Source organism: Jatropha curcas, chromosome 7 (assembly GCF_041381405.1).
Source record: "Jatropha curcas cultivar XTBG-Jc1 chromosome 7, XTBG_Jcur_1.0, whole genome shotgun sequence".
NCBI classification, from domain to species: Eukaryota; Viridiplantae; Streptophyta; class Magnoliopsida; order Malpighiales; family Euphorbiaceae; genus Jatropha; species Jatropha curcas.
This window is the reverse complement of record NC_143157.1, coordinates 26,946,985-26,969,757: the sequence shown is the minus strand read 5'-3', so window position 1 is coordinate 26,969,757 and position 22,773 is coordinate 26,946,985. Positions and strand designations below refer to the sequence as shown.

Here is a 22,773-nt window from a genome sequence, read left to right as displayed (position 1 = left end):
AAAATTCAGCGTTATTTATTATTTTATGTATAGTTATAGCAAGTAAACTTATAATACATGGCACAAGATCTTCGAAAAATCTTACTGAAGCCATTGACATTTCTAGTTTATTGCTTAAAATGTAATTTTCTATTTTAATTATTTTGAGAATAATAAACATTATTATCCTTACTGTTATTATGGAATTATTTTATGGATAGCAAGTGAACATAAAATCATATTTAGGTTCCATTTGTTGTGAGCAAAAATAATTCAATTATAAAAATAAGAAAACATTGTTTAAGAAAGTTTTCACTTTGCACAGTTGATAAGTTTCCTGGTCAGCTCATTTTTTAAGTACGGTAAAACATGATAAAGGCAATTCTTAGAGATCAGAATGTGAAGTGGTAAGAATTGACTGTGACTGTAAAATTTACAATTGTACAATGGATTCTTTATTCCTGTGAGGAAAAAAAGGTCACCAGCCATACACTCAGTGAAGGGAAAAATGCAGAATACAAAAAGATATAGACAAGATTCTTCTGAGAGCCTTGAATTTGAAAGCATGGTATAAAAGCTGCACATGTAAACAATTATGAGATCACAAAAACCCTCAGCTCGCCTCTATCTCCTCTGGTGATACGAGTATCAGCGTCAAGATAAGTAACTTCAAATTCACCACTTCCAGTATTGGACGGAGGCCTTAACGCGTCTGGGATTCGAGGTATTTCAAAGGGTGGAAGTTGTGACAAGTTCCCAGTTGTCTTTACTGTTGTTTTCTCAAATGTTATTTTAATCTTTGCAGATCCTATCCTCAATCCACACATGCATACAAATTACGTTATTTTATAGTTTAAAGAAAGAAAAAAAAAAAAAATTCATATCACAATAACAAGAACTAGAGGGAAAAAAAAGAATACAAATTGAGCAAGCATCACCAACCTATGAGTTCAAATTTATGGCTTAATGTGGAAGTCACTTCCAAAGGTGGCAAAGGCCATGGAGCACCTAATTCAAGCTCTACTATGTTGTCAAAATCTTTGCTTAACACGTCAATCCGTTGAAAGACCTAATCCAGAAGCCATATATAGATTCAGAAGCCAAAAATCAATGCAATCAGTATTCCTTTGAAAATAATTTATATTGAAACCATCACTCGATAAAACAGAATTGCCATTTGCCAAAATAGAAACAAAAATAAGAGAGAGAAAACCCATAGCAAACCTGTCCAAGTGTAATAGGGAGCAGCCTTCCAGTGGGAGGTCCAGGACGACTTCCACCTAGAGTGCGAGATGAGAATGCACTGCTATATATCAGCTTCCATCTTCCTTGCAACTTATCAATATCATTTGGGAGGTCCACTTGCCCTCCTGCAGCTTCGAGCTCCTTGGCAGCAGCATCTGCCTTCTGTAGATCATCTTCACTAGCAGCAAGGCCTCTGTTAAGACCAGAAACGACACTCTGCAATTGACTGTCTACATATCAAGATAAATTCCCAAATGAAAAAATAAAAATAATCCAAGTAGCCATTCTTGTATTTCCCATGGACTAGCTTTAAAACCATCTGTATTTCTGATGTTCAAGATTTTAGTCTAAAGCACAAAAATTAGACGGGACACACAAAGGAAAATGCCTATGATAACACAGATTAACAACAAGAATTATTGTAATAAGTTATTCTCTCCAAGCTCCACCTTCGTAAGAAAAAGTGCTCACAATATCTTCTTAGATAATAAAAAGACTTATATTAGCTTTGCCTCAGTTGATACACTAGAAGACTGTTTAGAGGATTTGAGCAATTTTCTCAAACCATTACCCTAAGAATGTGTAATTGCGCATAAGTGTATCAAATACTCCTCACATAATGCTAGCACCTTGCAGGCTTGACTTCCCTGTTTAAAATCTTTAACTAACAGTTAACTTTTGATAGCACCATGATAGTTGAAAACACGTTTGACGTAACCTTCCCAGTTTTAAAGTGGAACTATATTGTGCCAACATTAATTCCATGTCTTTTGCACAAATTCATATTTTTAGAAAGAAGGCATAAGCTTTTTACTGGTCTTGGGAAGTTCTATCATGTTAACAGCATATTATTGAAACCAAGCGGTTATAATGAGCCTTAGCCAATTACTAACTAAATTAACTTAAAATCACCAAAACACAAGGATTAATCAAGTATTCATTGGCAAAGATAAAATTGCTGCACTGCTTACAGAATAGCAGACAGAGGAACTAAGCAGCAGTGAACCAAATTAAAACATGACCTCTTTCAGAGAGGAACTTAGAATTTAGAATCAATCAAACACTCTCCAATCAAAACTGAACTATAAAAACCCTTTACAACGAAATCATCAACTAGAAGGCAAATGAATCTAGAATTAACAAATACTCTTCAATGAAAGCTTAACTAACAGAAACTCTTTACAACAAAATCATCAACTAGAAGGAAATTAACTGGAGAAAGTCAAATCCATTTGCAGTGAAATAAAAGCAGTTGAATCAAACTAAAACCGAGAATTGCCGTAATTCATAAAACCAGTATCCTAATGAGAAGCATACAAGACTAACCAGTAAATTGAGCTTCAAAGAAGCAATAAGCTCGCGTTTCCCCTCCTCACTTTCAGAAGGAGAAGGTGGGTCAAGGACAGACACCTCATCAAGAGCTGATCTCACAGCTACACTTCTCACCTCAACATCACTATGCAAACGATGTCGTTTCGAATATACATGGGAAGATGGTTTTTTCAAAGCGTGAATTTTCAAAGGAAGTGTATATCTAGTAGAAACAGATGGAGAAATGGAAGATTGAGATGGAATTGTTGGAGGGCGAATATGAAAGCTTAGAGAATCCATAACTTTATGCGTTTTTCCCTGAATTTTTGTGGCCAAAGGAGAAAATGGAAAACCAAGAAACCCAACTAACCCAACTACAAAAAGATATTTGATTTACTCATTGCTTTCTTTCATTATGATTTGGATGGTTATGGTACTTTCTGCTCGGAATCTTTCTTCCGCATATATCAATGGCGGTGGTGACTCGCATATTCTGGTTTTGACTAATTTGGAGTTTGGACATGTGGATGCCTGCCATCCATAACAATTCTTTAGGTTAAATTACTAAAACGCACCCACCTTAAAATAGTATAGAAAAGTCAAAAACTTTTTTCAGAGAATTTCAAAAATCAAAATGAGAACCATTTCCCGCTCAAAACTATCCTTCCCATTTAAACTCGTAAACTCATAATTGCATTTATTTCATTTCTTATCCATCTTCAAATCCTCAACAAATCCACTCTGTTAAATCGATTCTAAAACCCAAGTCTTAATTTTTTGTATTCTTAGTTTAGTTTATTTATTATTAAAAAGCCCATGTCAGCCCCATCAACTCGCCGATTAAGGGACCGAAACGGTGCCGCTGACAAAACCGCCGCCGTCCAAAAACCCACGAAAACTCTAACTCCGATTTCGCCCGCAGACCCAAACTCCATTTCCGCGGTCAAAAAAACACTCTCTGGCAAAGAGAACCCCAGGCTCAGTTCTCGGACTCAGAAGCCGACTCTCCGGCCAGTGCCGCGTGTCGACAAGGCTGCGGCGGGTGTTGTTCCAGTGAGTGACGGCGTCGAAGGTCGCATGCGATGGTCCACTTCATCTGCGCCAAGAGGTAGGAGTTCAAGCCCATCTGAATTCATTAGAGTTTTCAGAGATTCTAGGGTTTCTAAGGGAGAGAGTGATAGTCGTGTGGTGTCGAGTGCAGGGAAAAAAAATAGTACTAGGGGTTTTAGGGATTGCAAAGAAAATAGTAATTCTGGTGTGGAGTTGGTGAAAAAGACCGGATTTTGCGAACGGAATGATGTGAAAGCCGAGAAAAATGAGAACAATATAAGTGGATTAAAGGCTTTGAATGGTAATTGCAACAAAGGGGTTATTTTAAGTTCAAGCTTGACAAAATCAAGCGAGTTTGACGATGTTGGTGAGTCAAATTCAGACGCAAAAGTCCAAAAAGTTGTTAACATAGATAAGTTATGCACAAGTAAATCTGGGTCTAATTTTAAATTTGATCGTCTAAAAGAGTCAGGGGAGAAAAGTGGTAGTAAAGCTAAGGTCCTAGAGAATTTTAAGGATAAGGGATTGGTTGAAGATGTTACTGGCAACAAGACTGGTGTTAAGTATCCGAGTAAGCTTCATGAGAAGCTTGCTTTTCTAGAAGGCAAAGTCAAGAGGATTGCATCTGACATTAAGAAGACAAAGGAGATGTTGGATATGAATAACCCTGATGCATCCAAGGTGATAATTTCGGATCTCCAGGACAAGATTTCAGGGATCGAAAAGGCAATTGGACATGTTGGGGGTGATTCATCCAAAATTGGTGCTGATGAAAATGGAGAAAATGAAGTCCGTGACAAGAGTGAAGATGAGAAAGTTGATCAGGGAAAGGGCTCAGTCAAAGGATTGAATAATGAGGATCTTGAAGCCAGACTCTTTCCTCATCATAGATTGCTTAGAAATAGAACATTATCAAAGCTATCATCAGGAAGTTCTCAGGATTATAATGAATCTAATGTTATTAACTCAACTAGTGAGTCAAAGATCAAGGAGAAGTTGTTGAGCCCTATTGAAGAAAATCCAATAGCAGTAGAGTTTTTGGCTTCACTAAATAATGAAGACGCAAAGGTAACATTGGGAGACACAAAGGTGGGACTTGAATCTTGTGAAGTAAAAGAAACTGATAGTGCAGCAGCTTCAGGAAAACAAGATTCTTGGAACATGTTCCTTGGGAAGTGTCAGGAGGAGCTTGTTCTTACAACTGATGAGACACTTGATGAGTTTGATGACCAGGAAAATAGACATACAATTGTATTTGGTGAGGAGACTGAAGATACTTGTGTCTATCAAGTGAATGAAATTGGCACAAAATGTTCCACAGGAGGATGGTTTGTGTCAGAAGGAGAGTCTGTTCTTCTTGCTCATGATGATGGGTCATGCTCCTTTTATGATATCGCCAATTGTGAGGTAGGTATAAGTATAATTTAGTGCGGTTTGCTGGTGAAATTCCAATTTTGCTTTGTGCTTTTGATCATCTGTTTTTCTGTATTTTGTCAATTTTTATTACAAGGCTCAGGATTGATGCAAATGCTTGTATAACTTGCATGTATCTTTCATGTGAAAAAATTTATCAATTAGCTTGTGATTGTCTATTTAGAATACTTAAACGAGATTTTTGGACTTCTATCGGCCTTTGTCCCTAGTTTGATTCTTGTGCTGGGAATCACGATAGGCATTTCTATTAATTGTATGGATAATTGTCGGATCTTTCTTTGATTGATTAATGTGTGATATTTCCGAATCCTCTGGATTTTGTTGAATTCTGCCTGTAACGATCTTTTTCTTAATTAAAACATGTTTATATGAACAAAGTTACTGATGGATCATGTATTTCTCATTACAAGCAGACTGGTGCCTGCAATGATTCAATTAAATTAATGCATTGTTTGAGAATGATTTAGTCTACTAATGGCCTATAATTGGTTCCAGGAAAAGGCTTTATACAAGCCACCAATGGGAGTCTCACCTAATTTATGGAGAGATTGTTGGATAATTCGTGCACCTAGTGCTGATGGATGCTCAGGGAGATATGTTGTGGCTGCATCTGCTGGTAATACTCTTGATTCAGGTTTTTGTTCATGGGATTTCTATACCAAAGATGTGCGAGCTTTTCACATCGAAGATGGGGAAACAACCACTTCAAGAACAGTTCTCGGTCCCTTGCCCAGTAATACTACATATAGAAGAAATGCTTTGTCTAGCTTATCGTTGCCAGAAACTCGGCAATGGTGGTATAGACCATGTGGGCCTCTTATTGTATCTACTGCCAGCTCTCAAAAGGTGGTCAAAATATTTGATATACGTGACGGAGAGCAAATAATGAAATGGGAGGTACAGAAGCCTGTGTTAGCAATGGATAATTCAAGTCCTTTGCAGTGGAGAAACAGAGGAAAAGTTGTTATAGCTGAAGCAGAAACAATTTCTGTGTGGGATGTGAACTCTCTCAACCAACAATCTTTGCTATCTATTTCTTTATCTGGTCGAAAAATCTCTGCTCTCCATGTGGTTAATACCGATGCTGAATTAGGTGGTGGAGTTCGGCAAAGGTAAAAGCCTTTTCTCTGTTCTGTCACTTGTTGCTGTCATATTTTCAAATTATCTGAATTTGCCTGTTCACTTGCTCTCCCAATTGAACTTCACTATGAATTTTCCTGTATGATACTTGATTGGAAAAGATTTTAATCTGCCACTTTTTTGCCAAGTGAAGAGGGTTTAAGTTCTTTGAATGGATTTACTTTCTTACTGCATAATACGAAAAAAAATTAAAAAGAAGCAATGGCAGAGTTCTGTTATCAATTGTAAGCCATTTGATATTGAATTGCCAGTAAGTTCCTCAAGTTAAAGGAAATAATTGAATCTTTTTTCACTCCAGTAACTTTGAATTAATTCAACTTAACTAGTTCTTCATTCTTTTTCTAGAGACATATTTGGTTGTTTTCCCATGTTGTTTCCTATACTTTGTTGCAGGTATTCTTTTCTGACATAAATGAAGATACAATCTTCACTTGACCAAAAGATAATGCATGTTCTTCTATAAGATTTTCCTTCTTTTATCTAGAGTGTGCATTATCATTCCTTCATTTCTTGTTCTACCTGAAGCCATCTTGTTTTCTTGATACCTGAACCCCTGATTTCAAAAATATTGTTTCATCATTTTTTTCTATCTGATACCTTGTACCTGTGTCTCTTTGCTCCCAAAATATATATATTTGTTATGCATGTAATTGGTATTAGCACATGTGATATTTGAAAAAGTTCGTTACTTTCAAAATAAATGAATGCATTTGTAAGAAGCTTCGGAAAACTTCTCTGCCATTGCTAAGGTATTTGTATAGTTCTGATAGAAATGATGACACATTTTGCACCCATAACCCATGAATCATCAATACTATGTTGAATTGTTCGCTTCTCTCGCATCAATTGCCATCATTCACAAGAATATGAGTAAGATGTAATATTCAATCTGCCTTTTAAGTGCATGCATGATGAAGCTGTAGCAAAATTCTTTTTTCCCGTCCTCATATAGTTGATTTTTGCTATGCAGAGTTACTTCAGCAGAAGCTGAAGGAAATGATGGCGTGTTCTGCACCGCTGACTCTATTAATATTTTGGACTTCCGTCATCCATCTGGCATAGGTCTTAAGATACCAAAAATCGGTGTAAGCACTCAGTCAGTTTTCACTCGTGGAGACTTGGTCTACATGGGCTGCACCAATACGAGGTCTGCAGGGAAAAAGGAATCTTGTTCGCAGGTGCAACAGTTCTCATTGCGCAAACAAGGGATAGTCAGCACTTACTCTTTGCCAGAATCCAACAGTCACTCGCATTACTCAGCCATAACACAGGTTTGGGGAAATTCAGACTTTATAATGGGTGTTTGTGGGCTGGGGCTGTTCATCTTTGATGCCTTGAAAGATGACATGATGCAGTCTTTCAATGTTGATTATGGTAGTAACCAAAAGGTTAAAGATGTTATTGGACCAGACGACTTGTATTCACCTTCGTTCGACTACTCGGCATCTCGAGTCCTCCTTATATCAAGAGATCGTCCAGCACTCTGGAGGCAGATATCACTGGCATGATGTGTTCTTGAGAATGTTGTAGTTTGACTAGAGAAGAGGATTGTCTGGATAATTATGAGCTGTTGTTTATGTTCTATCAGTATGCTATGTGAGATTATAATCTATGTTATTTATTGAAGTAAAAGCTTATTCATATACAAGAATCTTTGAGAGGCCAAGTGTTAACTATTAACCTTATCATATCTTACATTGTTGTATACTTAAAAATAACAACTGCTTGATAAACAAATGGGATTTCCTGAAGATTTATATGCTTGTCAGCGTTGGAATTGTACATGGAAATTGTGGAATACGAGGTCTTCTACATTTTTTTTTTTATTTCTTTTATTCTATTTTATATGAAATTTTTCCTAAAGTAAAGTAAATAAAATATATGAATCAATTCTGTAATCTGTTTTTAAATTTAGTATGCTTAAGTAAAATGAGCAGATTCCGTTGTAGTTTAGTTGGTTGGGATACTCGGCTCTCACCGGAGGGACTTGGGTTTCCGATAATGGATTAAGTTTTTAATAAATCCTGAAAATATTTTATAATTTGGATTAAAGAGATTTAAAAAAAAAAAAAAAAAAAAGCAGTAATTTGAAATAATCATTTATAAATATAAAATTCTCTTAATAAAAAATTTCAAAAATGATTACTTTTGCAAATGCATTTATATTAATATATTAAAAAACATCTTTTGTTATATACGTACACGTCTTTCATTTTATGGTTTGGCAGATGGCAAGCTTTCAGAGGTCCTATTTCTTAATTACCATTAAATACTGGGAGAGCTTTCACAGAACCACTCCCCTTTACTTAGAAAAGACTAGGACCGACAGTGGACCCAATTTTCCCATGCAATACTTAAAATTTAGATGCACATTTTTTGTTTTATCCAAAATTTATTAATTAAATTATGCCAAATCATATCAAGTTTTTTATGCATAATTCATATTGAAATAAAATCTGGAAAATAAAATCTTTTATTGATAAAAAAATGTGCAAAATTGAAAATTGAAAATTATTTTTTTTATCAAATTTGTTTGCTATCAAATAAGAAATTAATGTCAATTGATGAGTCGTTTCTTTCTGGGGTTTAATGGGGAGCCCTCTTTTTATTTAATTATGAGAATCAAAATCACGAAAGCCATTTTTCAATATTTGTAAAGCATAGGTATTGATTAATAATCAATGGCATGGTGCCTCTAACAAACATCTTTTTTTTTTTTTTCTTCTAGAAATTCTTGTTTAGGAAATAACATTATTTATTTTAATAATTATCAATTATTTTATCAGATTTTGAATTCAAATTCTATTAATAAAGTTATTTTCATCGATGATCTACGAGAGTTTTAAATTAATATAATAAATAACATAACAATAAACGGTTTATAAAAAGCAGGTTTGAAACATGCCATGGAACGGAAAGGAGAAAACAGATTACAAGCAGTATAAAAGTGGTTGTGAGATCGGGAAGCCAAAATGTGATGGACCCATTCATTAATTGGTTTTGAACCGTCGCCGGCAAAACATTTTTCATGACCAAAATATGTGGAGTTCAGGTTGGTTCAAATTACCCAATAACCAAAAAAACATTACTTTTGGTTTCATTTTCGTAAACTAAATTTGTTCCCAAATCAGAAATGCATAGATTATATTTATATAGTTCAAAAGTAGAGTGTTCTCTATACACAACAACTTAGAAAAAGATACATAAAACAAATAATTTTGATAGGCATAATATTTTTTTTTTTAATTACAGTTGATTAAGGTATCGTAATAAGCGTGACAACTACTAATAATTTGTTTGATTTAATGGTAATAGATACTATTAAAAAGAGTAAATAATTAATAATAGCATCATATTATATATTAATTTATTTTTTATAGTAACATTAAATAATTTAAATAACATAATTATATAAAAAATATTAATTTAAAACCATATAATTTTATTCAACTAGCGCCTCACAGTAAAAAGCTCAAAATGCAATTCATGACAGTATAACAAATCTTATATATATATTTTTAATAAATAATAATAAATTACATTTATTTTTCATGAATGAATTATTTTTAAGAAATAATTATCACCAATTAAATTAAAAATAATAATTAAACATATTATATTCTTATCGTATTTAATATGTATCTTATATAGTATAATGTAACAAATCAAATTAAAATATTTAATGACATTTTTATCAATCCATATATGTGTGTATATAGGTAAGTTATTTATTGTTAGGAAATAAACATAATCTTATTGATTTGCACCTTGCAAGGGGCAGGCTACACAATAGGGATAGCTCCTATGGTCGAGACGACTCGAACTCAAGACTTTCCTCTCCTTATACAAGTAAGAAAACTAATCAGACCACTATCTGATTAGCAAAAAGCATAATTATTTGATGAATAGTTTGCTACATAAAGACATAAGATACTGTTTATGGTAAATATATGAATAATTAATTATTAATTGATTATTTCCCCCAAATTTGTCAAATACAAATTGATTTTTCTATATTTGATTGCAATGTTTATCTATTATCTTATAAAAAATTTAATACTCTTTGTTGGTAGGTTGATTTTCTATATTTGGTTTCAATATTTCTCAATTACTTACATGAGAAATTAAGTATTTTCCAATAAAGTTACAAATTAAAAGAGTGAGGTTGAGTTTCCAACCCGGAAATAAAAGATATTTATTTTGTTTGTTAAGTCATTTATTATCTTGTTAGGGTACAAAAACCCTCTGCGGATTTAGAAACAAAATGTCTTATTTTTTTTAGTATAATTTGACACGGATAGAAAATCACAAACTTAAAATCTGCGTTTTATGAAATTCAATGATTATAATTAAAAAAAAAACACAGATATAATTTTAAATTAATAAAACAAGTACGAGTATTAATAAAAATTATTAATTTAAAATTATTTTAAATAATACTATTTAATATATATTTAATTAAATATGAGTTCGATCTAATTGGATTTCTCTGCCTTTACCAAATCAATGACAGGTAAATTTGAAAACCTTGACATTAATACAAGTAACTAACATTCAGAATTTCCACTCTTTAAGTAAGACAAGGAAAGGGGAAAAAAAAAAATTCAGCAGAGAGAGAATCAAGGAGAAAGGTTGAGAAAGATAGAGAGAAAAATAATGAGAAAAGATTGCCATCCTTTGTTGAAAGGAAAAACAGGAGAGAGGAAATATAGACATGGATTTTCTTCAGCAGAGATGAAAGCACTTTCTAGTATATGTGAGACTGTGTTGCCTCCAATTTCAATTCCAGGAAAAGGAGGTCATGAAATTAGCAAGCCTGTGCAGGCCTTTTTTAAAGCTTCTGGCTTTGAGAACCCTGTTCCTGATCAGGTAATATTTATTTGTAAATTGTTAACCAATCTGTTTTTACATGAAAAGAAAATATACAGTTTTGAACCATTTCTAGTTCATTCAACTACTGTCAGTTTCATTTGAATATACTGTTTGAGGAATTTATTTATTTTGGGGTATTTTACTGTGAAGATTGCAGAGCTTTTAGTGAAGAGAGCAATAATAGAAGGTTTGATTCTGGTGAGATTGGTATTGCTGGCTTTATCTACAAGACTGGGCACACTTTTGCTTTGTGGGTCTCTTTGTTTTGGAGAGAAATGGCCTTATCTCAATACTTTTTCAAGTATTTCTTTGGATAAGAGAGAGAAAATAATGCAGAAGTGGTTCAAAAACAGATTTTTCACTCCTATTAGACTTGTTTTCCAGCTTATCAAAGTTGGCTGCCTTTACACTTTCTTCGCTCAGGTATCTATTTTGCCTTTTTTCTTTCTTTCCTTTTTTTTTTTTTTTTTTTTTTTGTTTTTTTCTGGTTTACGCACCTATTTCCAGGTCTAGATCGAGAACAATTCCTCTTAATATTGATTAATATTGACATCTACAGGTTTGGAATATCTGACATCTTTATTTTTGTTGTTATTGTTTTCTTGCTGCATATATGTACATGAATATTTTTTAAAAAGACCAATATAAATTTTTTTATTGGTTGAAAGATCTAATAGATCGAAATTATATTCCAATATTAACGGCTTGTTATTGTTTTCTTGCTATATAAATGTACATGCATATTCTGTAGAAAACAATGTTGATCTTTTTTATTCATCGGCAGATCGGAGTAATATTATAGAAATTCTGATATATCAGGGTGTATATGTATTCATTTTATTCTGCATTGTTACTTGAAAGAAAGAACTTTAATTCGACCTTTATTTGAAGAACGGATTACAGGTTTCTGTCACAATCTGATAGGTGCAAAATAAAACAAGTCTGAGGCAATTTTTTGTTATTGGATGAAAAAAAGAAAATGTATAAAAAACAATAGAAATAAACTGTAGGTTCAAATATCATTGTCCTAATTATTAATTTTAGTGGACAATTAGGACTAAATGGTTGATTGCGATTCCAATTGATTAATTAAATAAAGCCGCCAAAACGGACAATTTCGATTTAAATTTGAACAAATAATTCACCTAATGTACAAGATCAACCAATTTTTTAGTATTAATTAAAAAAAAAAAAAGGAAGGAGCCCAAAAGTTTGAGTTTTTTCCTAAATTATATTTATTCATTTTGTGTAGGCTGATGAGAATGGTAAAAATCCAGCTTGGGAAGCAATTGGCTATTCCGTAGACACTGACGAGATTGCAAACCAAGTTCCACAAGAAAGGCCTCTTCAAGAAGGAATAATAGAAACTATGCAAGAAAATGAATCAACCCTTATGCACAATCTTACCCAAAAAGGCCTCAAAGTTACAAAAGATCCAAAGAAGAAAATCTGCAAAATCAATTGTGATGTTGCCATTGTTGGCTCAGGCTGTGGTGGTGGTGTTGCTGCTGCTGTTCTTGCAACTTCAGGCCAGAAGGTTCTTGTTCTTGAAAAAGGAAACTATTTCACCGCTAAAGATTATTCTGGTCTTGAAGGCCCTTCTCATGACCAGTTATATGAATCAGGAGCAATTCTTCCAACTACAGATGCAAATTTAATGATAATGGCAGGATCAGCGGTTGGAGGAGGTTCTGCTATCAATTGGTCAGCCTGTATTAACACACCACAATCTTTACTTCAAGAATGGAGTGAAAATCACAAACTCAAGCTGTTTGGAACCGCTGAATATCTTTCTGCTATGGAAACTGTTTGTCAGAGAATTGGAGTTACAAGAAATTGCGTGGAGGAAGGATTTCAAAATCAAGTGCTGAGAAAAGGGTGTGAAAATCTTGGCCTTGAAGTCAACACAGTCCCTCGAAATTCGTCGGAGAAGCATTACTGTTGGTCTTGCGGGTATGGTTGTCCAACAGGAGATAAGAAAGGTACTGATACGACATGGCTTGTTGATGCTGTTAATCATGGAGCAGTAATCTTAACAGGGTGTAAGGCAGAGAGGTTCATTTTAGAAGAAAATAAGAAAAAAGGAAGTAGAAGGCAAAAGAAATGCTTGGGAGTAATTGCAAAAACCTTAAACAACAACATTCATTTAAGATTACAAATAGAGGCCAAAATAACAATAGCAGCATGTGGAGCTCTTCTTACACCACCTTTAATGATTTCAAGTGGATTAAAGAATCCAAACATCGGTCAGAATCTTCATCTCCATCCGGTACTAATGGCTTGGGGCTATTTTCCTGATTCGAACAAAGACTTGAAAGGAAAATGTCATGAAGGAGGAATAATTACATCAGTACATAAGGTAATCTCAAATGACAACAATCTTAGAGCTATAATAGAAACTCCTCAATTAGGGCCATCTGCATATGGTGTACTTTGTCCATGGGAATCTGGACTTGACATAAAGAAAAGGTTAGTAAAGTATTCAAGAACTGCTCACTTGATAACAATAGTAAGAGATCGAGGCGCCGGTAAAGTCAAAACAGAAGGAAGAATAAGCTATAACTTAGATCCATTCGACATGGAAAATCTCAAGGCAGGACTAAGGCAATCACTCAGGATTTTAGTAGCTGCAGGAGCAGTTGAAGTGGGTACACATAGAAGCGATGGACAAAGACTACAATGTCAAGGGATTACTAAAAAGGACTTGGAAGAGTTTTTGGACACAGTTTTTCCTTGTAGAGGGATTCTGTCACCAGTAAAAGATTGGATGATATATAGTTCTGCTCATCAAATGGGAAGCTGCAAAATGGGGATTAATGAAAAAGAAGGAGCAGTTGATGAGAATGGAGAGAGTTGGGAAGCAGAAGGCTTATTTGTTTGTGATGCTAGTGTTTTGCCTAGTGCCGTTGGTGTTAATCCGATGATTACTATACAGTCTACTGCTTACTGTCTCTCAAAAGGAATTGCAGAGTCTTTGAAGGAGACAACAACATCAAATTTAGAGGATTGTACTCCATCTATCCCGCGTATATAGGCCTCGTCTCCTTTTTTATTCGTCTCATATATTGTTGTCTGTTTCCTGTCAGTTTTCTATTTTACCCCAATTTAATAACATATATAAGAATAAATGCAGTGATCTAATACTCTATAATTAAATGTATTCTTCATATTAGTAATGGAAAAAGAAAGGCATTGGATATTTTTAAATCATGAAGTTGAAATTAGAGTTTCCAAATTTACAAGAACTGTTATTTTTTCAATACACTTGGAGCTATACAAATTCACAGAATGAATGGGATCTGTGAAGAATTGACTGGGATAATACCACATTCCTCCTTTTCTTTTGCTTGTGAAATTTCAATCCCAGTCCTGCAAAATATTGAATGCCTCTCCATGTCAGCATGAACTTGTCAGGAGTCTGACTTGAATAAAATTATCAATTAATAAACACTCTCAACCGTCAGAATCGGTTTCCCGGAATGGTAAAGGAACTGCTTTCACTGCCCTGAACTTGCCGACGTTGTTCAAATGCTCATTCTCCAATCTGTTCAGCAACATTTACAGTATCAGAAGATTCTTTTCTTTTTTTTTTTTTTTTTTTTTTTTTGCTTTGGTACAAAGCACTTATAACCAGAAATTTTTACCTGTAAAAATTCCAATGACCTCGCCTAATAACCTCTAAAGAAGCCAAGAAAAAGTCCAGCATCCTTGACTCAACAATACTAAATCGAAATCGCATAACAGTCTCCACCCAAGCAACTCTAAGAACTATGTTCAGAGCCTGTAAAAGAAAAAGAATTAGTCTCTAAATAACTTAATCACTTCTTTAATCAATGCTCGAAGCATTAGGTTTGATTAAATGGAAAAAGAGAACTTACAATGGAAATGTAATAGAGGCTTTTGTTCTTTAATATTAGGTCATCTCTTAGCCATAGATTCTTGGATTTTGGTTTGAGAAGACCCCAGTCTTTAACAAAATCCCAATACAACTGATAAACAGTAGCAATGGCAGAAGTAACCAGTACTATACCAAACCATAAGTGGTTTTCCTGTCTAGAATAAGTTAGTCTAACACCAGCTGCTACCATGGCGGAAACATATTTCCCCATGTTTGCCAAATGGTTCGCGTCACATTCATCGAACCATCTCCTTGCACACTGAAATTCAGAATAATACGAGTTTACTTTGCATTATATATATATACACACACTATAAAGCTGGATAGATATTAAGAAGTATTGTTTTACCTGCATGGCTCGCCAATAGTATGGCAAAAATGAAATTACATATACGAGCTCTCTGTATAATCTTCCATTGTTGCATGTTTCGAATTTATGTGTTCGAAAACTCCCAGCAAGAAAGTAGCATGCTGTAGATTCCAAGTGCCTTAGTAATGGTATCTGTATGGAAAATCAAACAATGCGATTATAAATAACTGAAGGAAAAGAAAGAAAGAAAGATATTAAGTGGTCGTTTGGATTGACAGAATAAAAAATATAGAAATCAGAAAAACAAGTTAGAGACACGATATACTCATCCACACACACACAAAAAAAAAAAAAAAAAAAAAAAAAAAAGAGAGAGAGAGAGATTGAGAAATCCTATCTTAAACGTAGGATTTTTCTATCTTTCAAAAGGATATATAATTGTGACTATAATTAAATTTATCATTTCTTTAAATTATAAGAAATCACATAAATAAATCTAATAAAATCTATAAAATATTAAATTTCATTAATCCAAATCACCTCTGACTCTAAGAAATAAGTAAGAAAAGATTAATTTAATTAAGTAGTCACCTGGCTTGTAAGTTGGTCTGCCATGAAAAAGTCAACCATCAAAACCTGCATTCAAAGAATTTTTATTGTAAAGTGTTAATGTTTTTCTTATTAAATTTATAATCTCGCAATCTTGCTCTTATTACAAAATTAAATTAAAAAGAGATTTGATTTGCTTGGAATCGATATATGGATTCACTCATGAACCAAATCATTGAAATTTTTTTATTTCAAATGATGGTATTTCTAACTATTTACTGAAAATTTGATTGGTTTGTTCTATGAGTGAACACATACGCCAAGTCTAGTCAAGTCTAATATAATCAAAAGTTAGAAATTACGAACACTTACCTTATAAAATGGGGAGCAGATTATGTTGCGCATGACACGAAGGAAGCAATAACGTGTAGGGCGATATAGGAAGTCAAATGGGCAAACGAGGAATGCCATAAAAATCTGGTAACGTAATTGCAAATAATTAGCACTAAACGTTGCTAAAACTTAAAAAATAGCTAATTAAGAACCCAAAAAAAAACACTCACTAGGAGGAGAATTCCAGGAATGGCATCAACATGTGTAGGTGAAAAGCCATTAGCCCTTAACAGAAGATGGATTACCATAGCAGATACTACAGAGGTCATAAAAGTTGTGCAAATGAGAAATGCATCTCTGTACTTTAGGGCTGTGTTTGGTTGGAACTCAAAAATGAAATTGTAATTAATCCTTGCACTTCTCCACCAAAAAAGATTGCACCCATACATGAATAAGTGCAAGCTTAGCAAGGCAAACACACTGCAAAAACAAATATGCAACACCATCAAGAATTTCTATTTTGCATAATAAATAGTGGTTTTAGTTTAATTTTGGTAATTATTATATTAGTTAAAAAGATATCAGAAGGTGAAAACTTGTAGAAGTGAGCACCTGAAAACGGGGTAGACAATTTCCACATAAGATGATGTTTCTGCATTTGGCCTAAAAATGCCTGATAAATGTGCCAATATTGCATATACACTAAACAGCGACACGAAACAACCAGTAAATAAACCTGCAAGTAAGCAAGAACAAAAAGGGTAAAAATAAATTAATATAGCAATTAATTGAAAATAAATTCAAAAAAGAGAAAAAAAAGGAATTTTCAGGAATATCAGGAACAAACTTTCCTTGTGGGTCATAAAATAAAGAGAAACTCTTTGTCAAATTGAAATAAAATTCCATAAGCAACAAATTGAAGTAGTGGGATTAGTGGCTTAGCATGTTTTCTTGTCAATGGAAAATCTTTATGCACCTTTTCTTACTCAAGAAAGAGACTAATCATATTGCATATTGCAAATCAAAGGTGATAGTTTATTCATCACTTGATAAGAACCGTAGTAATTTTTTTGAGAAAGAGTAAGTATTTTTGAGCTTCAAGTTTAAAATTTTTTGAGCCTAACAGGTTTGAGCTATGCTCAACTCATTTAAACCCTGATTACAAATTAGTTCTATTCGCATAAAAAACATCATGTAATGCAAATCAAAGAATAATTTAGTGATTGAATATTTATTTTGTAGTGTCATGAGATTAATTTCATTTTTAAGTAAGTTGTGAATGTAATATTTTTGTAATAAGGATGATTTTATAGAAAACCAACTTAATTATAGCAATTAAGTAAAATAAAATAAAATTACCAACAAAAAAGGTGACCATGTGAGAATCTTTCTGCTGCTGTGGTCTCAAGAATTTCATTGCTTTTTTCCTGTCATCGCTGGCGAAGTGCTTTGTGAATATGGACTCCACTTCATCCATTCGTCTAACAACCTTATCAACCAAATATAATAATATTCTTATTATGCTTATTACAAAAACTATTAATCTCTCCCATTCTTACACTTGCGGTTTACCTTAAAACTAACTGTGCTTTATTGACTTTTTTGCCACGGAATGTTATTTTGAGGATAGACATTGTTTGGTGGACTTAAAGGTAATTTGGATACGGCACTCTTCAACGCGTTTTAAAATAAGTAAACTAAGAATATTAATATTAATATGATAATAAATTACCTTATCAGAGCTAATGAAATGCGATCTCTTCACTGCTTTTAGATAACTTGCTGATGCCTGCTGGTTCGATACCTGCTTGTGTGGAAAGTTAAATAAATACTAAATTGAGTTATAAATAAAAATAAAATTTCTTCTATATAAGTCTTCTTTAGTCGACCCTTGCTAGTTTCAGACTAAAGCATAATTGTTGTTGTTATATATAAACAAATGCTAGTTTTTCAAAATTACTTCATAAAATAGTGAGATTTATCATTTTTATCTTCAAAAGTGTTCTTTTTATAAATTTCTTTGCTTACTAATATTTTCTAAATTTTTTTTACCCTAATTTTCAATTCTGACTCCGTCATTTTATAAAAGTATTCTATATTAATATACGCTATAGATAAATGATTCGGTGAATAAATTAATCAAAGATTGTCAAGTATTAATTAATCATTTTGGACCATCTGATGTACGAAATTACACTTAAAAATAAATTAGAAAAAGAAAGTTAAAGGAGGAGATCTAAAAATCTCTGAATCATGAGTCAAGGGTTTGGTAAGGGATAAATAATGATATTTGGAGGCTAAGTTGTTAGTCTCACACTTTTCATGTGAAATATATATATATATGGATATTAACTGTCTTCAAACTAGAACAGTGTTCTTCATGTGGTTTCTGTTTGTCTTCTTCATAGCTTTTTATCTTAACTTCCAAATAAAAGTCATAAAAAGCTAAAATCTAAAAATTGAAAAAAATAAAAAAAAAATAATATACATTACCTTGTCAAATTTCTTGAGTATTTTTGTAAAAGCCATCATGTTCAGGGAGCTGCATCCAAAAAATAATATACATTAGAATTTATATTACTCATAATTGAGAATTAATTAAATTAATATAATTATGTATAAGTATAATTAACCTGTAAGTTTTGAGTAAGCCAAGGCCTCTGTAGAGCTCGACATATGCACCTCTAATCATCTTCTCAGCACATTGTATTTTCTTCCTGTTAATGAAATCACGAGAGCCATCTTTTTTGGGATTATTAACCAAATCTTCCCAAAGCATTGATGTAATTGCTGTGATTGCCCGTGTTGGTGTTGTTGCAGGAATGTCAATTCTCAAAGCCATTTTCGGTTTTCCATCTCTCTTGGTTTTTGACCTCGTTGCCGAATTAACAAAATTCACACCATTTTTCTCTAGCGCTGCAATTACTTCATCAGTCTCTGATGATTCTTCCGGGATATCATTCGATCCATTTGAGGTATCTGCAATAATTAATTAATTAATTAATTACCATGACCAGCAATCTATGTGTGTATATATGATAATGATTAAGGATTAATTACTTTAAAATTGAAGAAATGTAATTCATTTCATGTCACTCGCTTTCTGCCCGGGCTTGCAACAGAAAATATTTAATGTGTGAACGGTCAGACGATTATGGAAGATTTTTATGGAAGATTGTCAATTTATGACTGACAGATGGTGGTGATAAGATTAGGAGACAACGCGAAACTAAACTTCTTTACGTCAAGTTATCATCGACTTTATAAGAATCCCTAAAGAATTGCCATGCCCAAAAAAAAAACATTTTTCTCTTTTTATGGAAAGTGACATGAAAAATAAAAATAAAATTTTTGAGGAATAATAATAATAAATTATTAATTATTTTCCTTGTTATGCTCTAATACTCTAATCATCAAGACCTTTTTTTTCAGAATTTAAATATATAATCCATGGTTTTATCTCTTATATATATATATATTACGTGGTCTTTCGGTGTATTGTTGCGTTAATTGCTAATAGAAAGATTTTGTTTTCTCTAATAAATGCAAATGGCATGTAACATATATAATGAAATACTAGTATTTAAGTTTACCAATTATACTTATATGCACTGATTAATTAAAACTCCTTACTTTTGGAATTTGATTGAGTCCCTCAATTTTGTTCTTATCAAATCCTTATGTAATTAAGTTCAAGATGAAATGGTAATTAACTCTAATAAATAATAATAACTGTATATTTTTACTGATTCGTATGCTATTATAAGAACGAATTATTTCACCATTTGGATTAAATTTTGAATTCGAATAAGTACTATATAAATTACTATTCATGTTTTATAATTTTTGTAATCCAATATATAGTGAAATAACTTGTTCTCGCGTGAGTTTCCTTTTTATTTATTTATTTATTTACGATGGTTAAATTGTAATTTGGGTTTGGTTAGGGGTGAATTTTATCATAAATGAGAGATTTTCCATTTCATTGTCAACATGCATAATTTAGAAGTAGGCCATATGGTTTGCTAGTCATCACTATCATTATCAACTATACCAGAAGCTACATTTATTGTTTCAATTTCTCTGTATTTTCTTCTTTTATCATGCGCTTTCAAAAACAAATAGAGACAGACAAAAATTTAATATTAAGAAATTCAAATATGTTTTATTTACACTATAACTTTTTTTTATTTATCCACTTAATTATGTTATGATGATCTTGAATTATAAGTCAATATGAATTATAGAGATATGAATTCCACACAATCCAGAGTGCAATATATAAAGAGAAAACAAATTAAATATTATGTATATAAAATAAAATTTATTTCATGTTTGGTAAATCGTAATCAGCAAATAACATAATAATAAAAGCTTACCAGAATAATTAGAATTTCGAGGAGAGGAAGACCACGAAGGAGGAGGAATAATTCCGGCATTGGGCTTCCGGCGACGGAGGTTTAGCATTTGCTTTAGGTTCAACAAAACATCAAGCTGTTTGTAAAGAAGATCTCCTCTTTCAAGCAATTCACTTTCTTTAGCCTTATAAAATTGGTTTACTTTATTTAGCTCTTCATCAAGTTTCTCAAAAAATATTCTCACCTATTTTACATTAAAAAAAAAAAACCCAGTAAATAAAATTATATAGATATATAGAAACATGTGTACGAAAAATATTTATAATTCTTTTCAAAAAAAAAAATTTTATAATTATATATATATACCTCGTCTTCCTCGGAAAATAACTGCACAAGCTCAGTCTTATAAATAATATCCTGATCTTCATTACCATCTTGGTCCTCCATAGCTTTGCTTCTCACCTGTAACCATCAAAATTAAAATTGGAGCATGTTATTATCTATAATGCAACACCTTTGTCTTTTTCATGGATCTTTTTAGGGCATAATGCATTACTTTATTGCTCTCATTCACGATAGTTTCGTGACATTAGCAATCATACATAACCGTCGTGAGTTTTTCTTTTTTAAAGAAATTTTTTTTGAAAGAAAAAGTATTAATTATTAGTAATCGCTTATATAATTGAAGAAAAAAAAAAAAAAAAAAAAAGAAAACTCCATATGCTTTCTTGAATATGACATTTCCAATTTTATACCGTTCATTACATTTGTTTCCGCCAAAATGTGTCCAACTTCTATTAATCAATTTCATGGATAGAAAATTTTAAAGTAAAATTAAATTATTAAATTAGACATTATTTGAATCCTAACTTAATAAAAAAAAGAGATTTAACGGCATCGAACTAATAATTCAATATTATAGTTAAAGGACTACAGTATACTATATTTCCAAGTGAATTTTATTTTGAAGTTCAAATATTCGAGACATGAAATCGCGTCAGCTAATAAAAAGAAAAAAAAAAAAAGAACCAAACATCATTAAGCATTTAACAAATTTAATGGTAACTATATACTCCCCTCAAAGTAACTGAGGCCATAATTATATTTAGACATTACTTAGTGGTAAGGAGGAGGATAGTGAAAACTTGAGGACCAAAATTGGAAAAAGAAGATATCGGGTCGGGTAGATACATTGGACATAGTGACAGCCCGATAAAAAAGACAACACACAATCTGAAACACCTCCGACTTCTCGGGGCTGGGTGAAACAGAAACGGACATATCATATCTCCGGAAAACCCGATTTGACGAGAATGAAGATTTGGCTATATATTAAAGAAGCTTTGGATTGAAGTTTAATAGTTTACCTGAATGATCTCAGTTTTGCTATCGGAGCGAAAGAAAGCGTTGGAGAGTTTATAGGAGAGGAAACGAATCGGGTTGAAAATGGAGCGACCACATTCGTGGTCAAATTCTGGAGATTGTTTCGGCTTTCTTGAAAGTTTAATTTTCTTTATATGTTTTTTGAGTTGCCAATAATTAACGAAAGCTTCCTTCCATTCTGGAATTAGTTGAGCTTCAAGTTCCTTGGAGAACTTCACCATTTTCTTTCTCTGTACTCTATGATAGAAAAGGAAAGCAGTGGAGACAAGCTGTAATGAAGGCGTTTGCGGGATTAGATTATAGAGAGGTTTATATATAAGTATACACACATATATATGAAGTGAGAGACAGACAGACGTAGAAAAAATAAACTGAGGTTGCTTGTTATAACACAGGACGATCTTTTCGTTACTATTATTATTATTATTATTATTTTTTTTTTTTTTTTTTTTTTTTTTGTCGAACAATGAGACACTTCTCCTTACGTAAAATTTTGCTTAAAGTTTATTTTTGCAATATAAAAATAAAACATAGAATTTATGCATATGGGCCATTTTATAATTAAAAAATCAAATGTTTTTATTTGGAATAAATGAAAATATTAATCCTTTAATTTAATACCTTAAAAAAAATTATCTCCAGCGATCAAGTGTTGTGTTGTTAATTTTCTTTGACCACTGAACTAGGGTGGATAATAGCAGGCTCACTCTCTTAGTTTCAAATATTTCTAAAATTTATCTTATAAAATATAAAAAATTTAATATTTTACATATAATATAGTGAATTTTTTTCATTTTTGTACGTCAAATTTTGAAAATTTTTTTACTCCTCTAAATATATATATTTTTAGTTCCCTCGTTAGTGTTCTCACTTCTCATTGATATAGAAAGTGAAAAATTTGAAGTTCAAGT

At 32.4% G+C, this 22,773-nt stretch overlaps 4 protein-coding genes across 4 annotated transcripts; 2 read left to right on the top strand and 2 right to left on the bottom strand.

Moving 5' to 3' along the window:
• Positions 1 to 411: 411 nt before the first annotated feature.
• FIB4 (Plastid-lipid associated protein PAP / fibrillin family protein) lies at positions 412 to 3,065 on the bottom strand. Its single transcript, XM_012214476.4, has 4 exons — positions 2,551 to 3,065; positions 1,204 to 1,440; positions 922 to 1,048; positions 412 to 787 (listed from the first exon to the last, which is right to left on the bottom strand). The coding sequence occupies exons 1-4, from the start codon at positions 2,833 to 2,835 to the stop codon at positions 573 to 575; spliced, it is 864 nt and encodes a 287-aa protein (XP_012069866.1). The 5' UTR covers positions 2,836 to 3,065; the 3' UTR covers positions 412 to 572.
• A 112-nt stretch (positions 3,066 to 3,177) lies between these two features.
• On the top strand, positions 3,178 to 7,927 carry LOC105632163 (Transducin/WD40 repeat-like superfamily protein). Its single transcript, XM_012214482.4, has 3 exons — positions 3,178 to 4,992; positions 5,515 to 6,131; positions 7,130 to 7,927. Exons 1-3 carry the CDS (start codon positions 3,352 to 3,354, stop codon positions 7,665 to 7,667), a joined length of 2,796 nt encoding a protein of 931 aa, XP_012069872.1. The 5' UTR covers positions 3,178 to 3,351; the 3' UTR covers positions 7,668 to 7,927.
• A 2,801-nt stretch (positions 7,928 to 10,728) lies between these two features.
• On the top strand, positions 10,729 to 14,579 carry FAO3 (fatty alcohol oxidase 3). The gene is made up of 3 exons (XM_012214483.4): positions 10,729 to 11,028; positions 11,182 to 11,454; positions 12,284 to 14,579. The coding sequence occupies exons 1-3, from the start codon at positions 10,816 to 10,818 to the stop codon at positions 14,063 to 14,065; spliced, it is 2,268 nt and encodes a 755-aa protein (XP_012069873.1). The 5' UTR covers positions 10,729 to 10,815; the 3' UTR covers positions 14,066 to 14,579.
• Positions 14,229 to 22,209, bottom strand: PHO1 (phosphate 1). Its single transcript, XM_012214484.4, has 15 exons — positions 21,847 to 22,209; positions 20,846 to 20,941; positions 20,501 to 20,723; positions 18,755 to 19,100; positions 18,615 to 18,663; positions 17,854 to 17,925; positions 17,481 to 17,610; positions 16,734 to 16,857; positions 16,352 to 16,601; positions 16,161 to 16,265; positions 15,831 to 15,875; positions 15,279 to 15,431; positions 14,910 to 15,188; positions 14,676 to 14,812; positions 14,229 to 14,575 (listed from the first exon to the last, which is right to left on the bottom strand). The coding sequence occupies exons 1-15, from the start codon at positions 22,081 to 22,083 to the stop codon at positions 14,485 to 14,487; spliced, it is 2,337 nt and encodes a 778-aa protein (XP_012069874.1). The 5' UTR covers positions 22,084 to 22,209; the 3' UTR covers positions 14,229 to 14,484.
• Positions 22,210 to 22,773: the final 564 nt, after the last annotated feature.

Bases quoted from the DNA above. Each gene is read 5' to 3' on its own strand.
- PHO1 (XM_012214484.4), bottom strand. From the start codon at position 22,083: ATGGTGAAGTTCTCCAAGGAACTTGAAGCTCAACTAATTCCAGAATGG. The intron at 18,664-18,754 runs GTTAATTATACT...TTTTGGATGCAG, and splicing joins GGCTTACTCAAAACTTACAG to CTCCCTGAACATGATGGCTT. The intron at 14,813-14,909 runs GTAAGTTCTCTT...TTTCTTTTACAG, and splicing joins GCCTCTATTACATTTCCATT to GCTCTGAACATAGTTCTTAG.
- FIB4 (XM_012214476.4), bottom strand. From the start codon at position 2,835: ATGGATTCTCTAAGCTTTCATATTCGCCCTCCAACAATTCCATCTCAA. The intron at 1,049-1,203 runs GTTTGCTATGGG...CTTCTGGATTAG, and splicing joins TCCCTATTACACTTGGACAG to GTCTTTCAACGGATTGACGT. The intron at 788-921 runs GTTGGTGATGCT...GATTGAGGATAG, and splicing joins CCATAAATTTGAACTCATAG to GATCTGCAAAGATTAAAATA.
- FAO3 (XM_012214483.4), top strand. From the start codon at position 10,816: ATGAGAAAAGATTGCCATCCTTTGTTGAAAGGAAAAACAGGAGAGAGG. The intron at 11,029-11,181 runs GTAATATTTATT...TTTACTGTGAAG, and splicing joins AGAACCCTGTTCCTGATCAG to ATTGCAGAGCTTTTAGTGAA. The intron at 11,455-12,283 runs GTATCTATTTTG...CATTTTGTGTAG, and splicing joins TTTACACTTTCTTCGCTCAG to GCTGATGAGAATGGTAAAAA.
- LOC105632163 (XM_012214482.4), top strand. From the start codon at position 3,352: ATGTCAGCCCCATCAACTCGCCGATTAAGGGACCGAAACGGTGCCGCT. The intron at 4,993-5,514 runs GTAGGTATAAGT...AATTGGTTCCAG, and splicing joins ATGATATCGCCAATTGTGAG to GAAAAGGCTTTATACAAGCC. The intron at 6,132-7,129 runs GTAAAAGCCTTT...TTTGCTATGCAG, and splicing joins GGTGGTGGAGTTCGGCAAAG to AGTTACTTCAGCAGAAGCTG.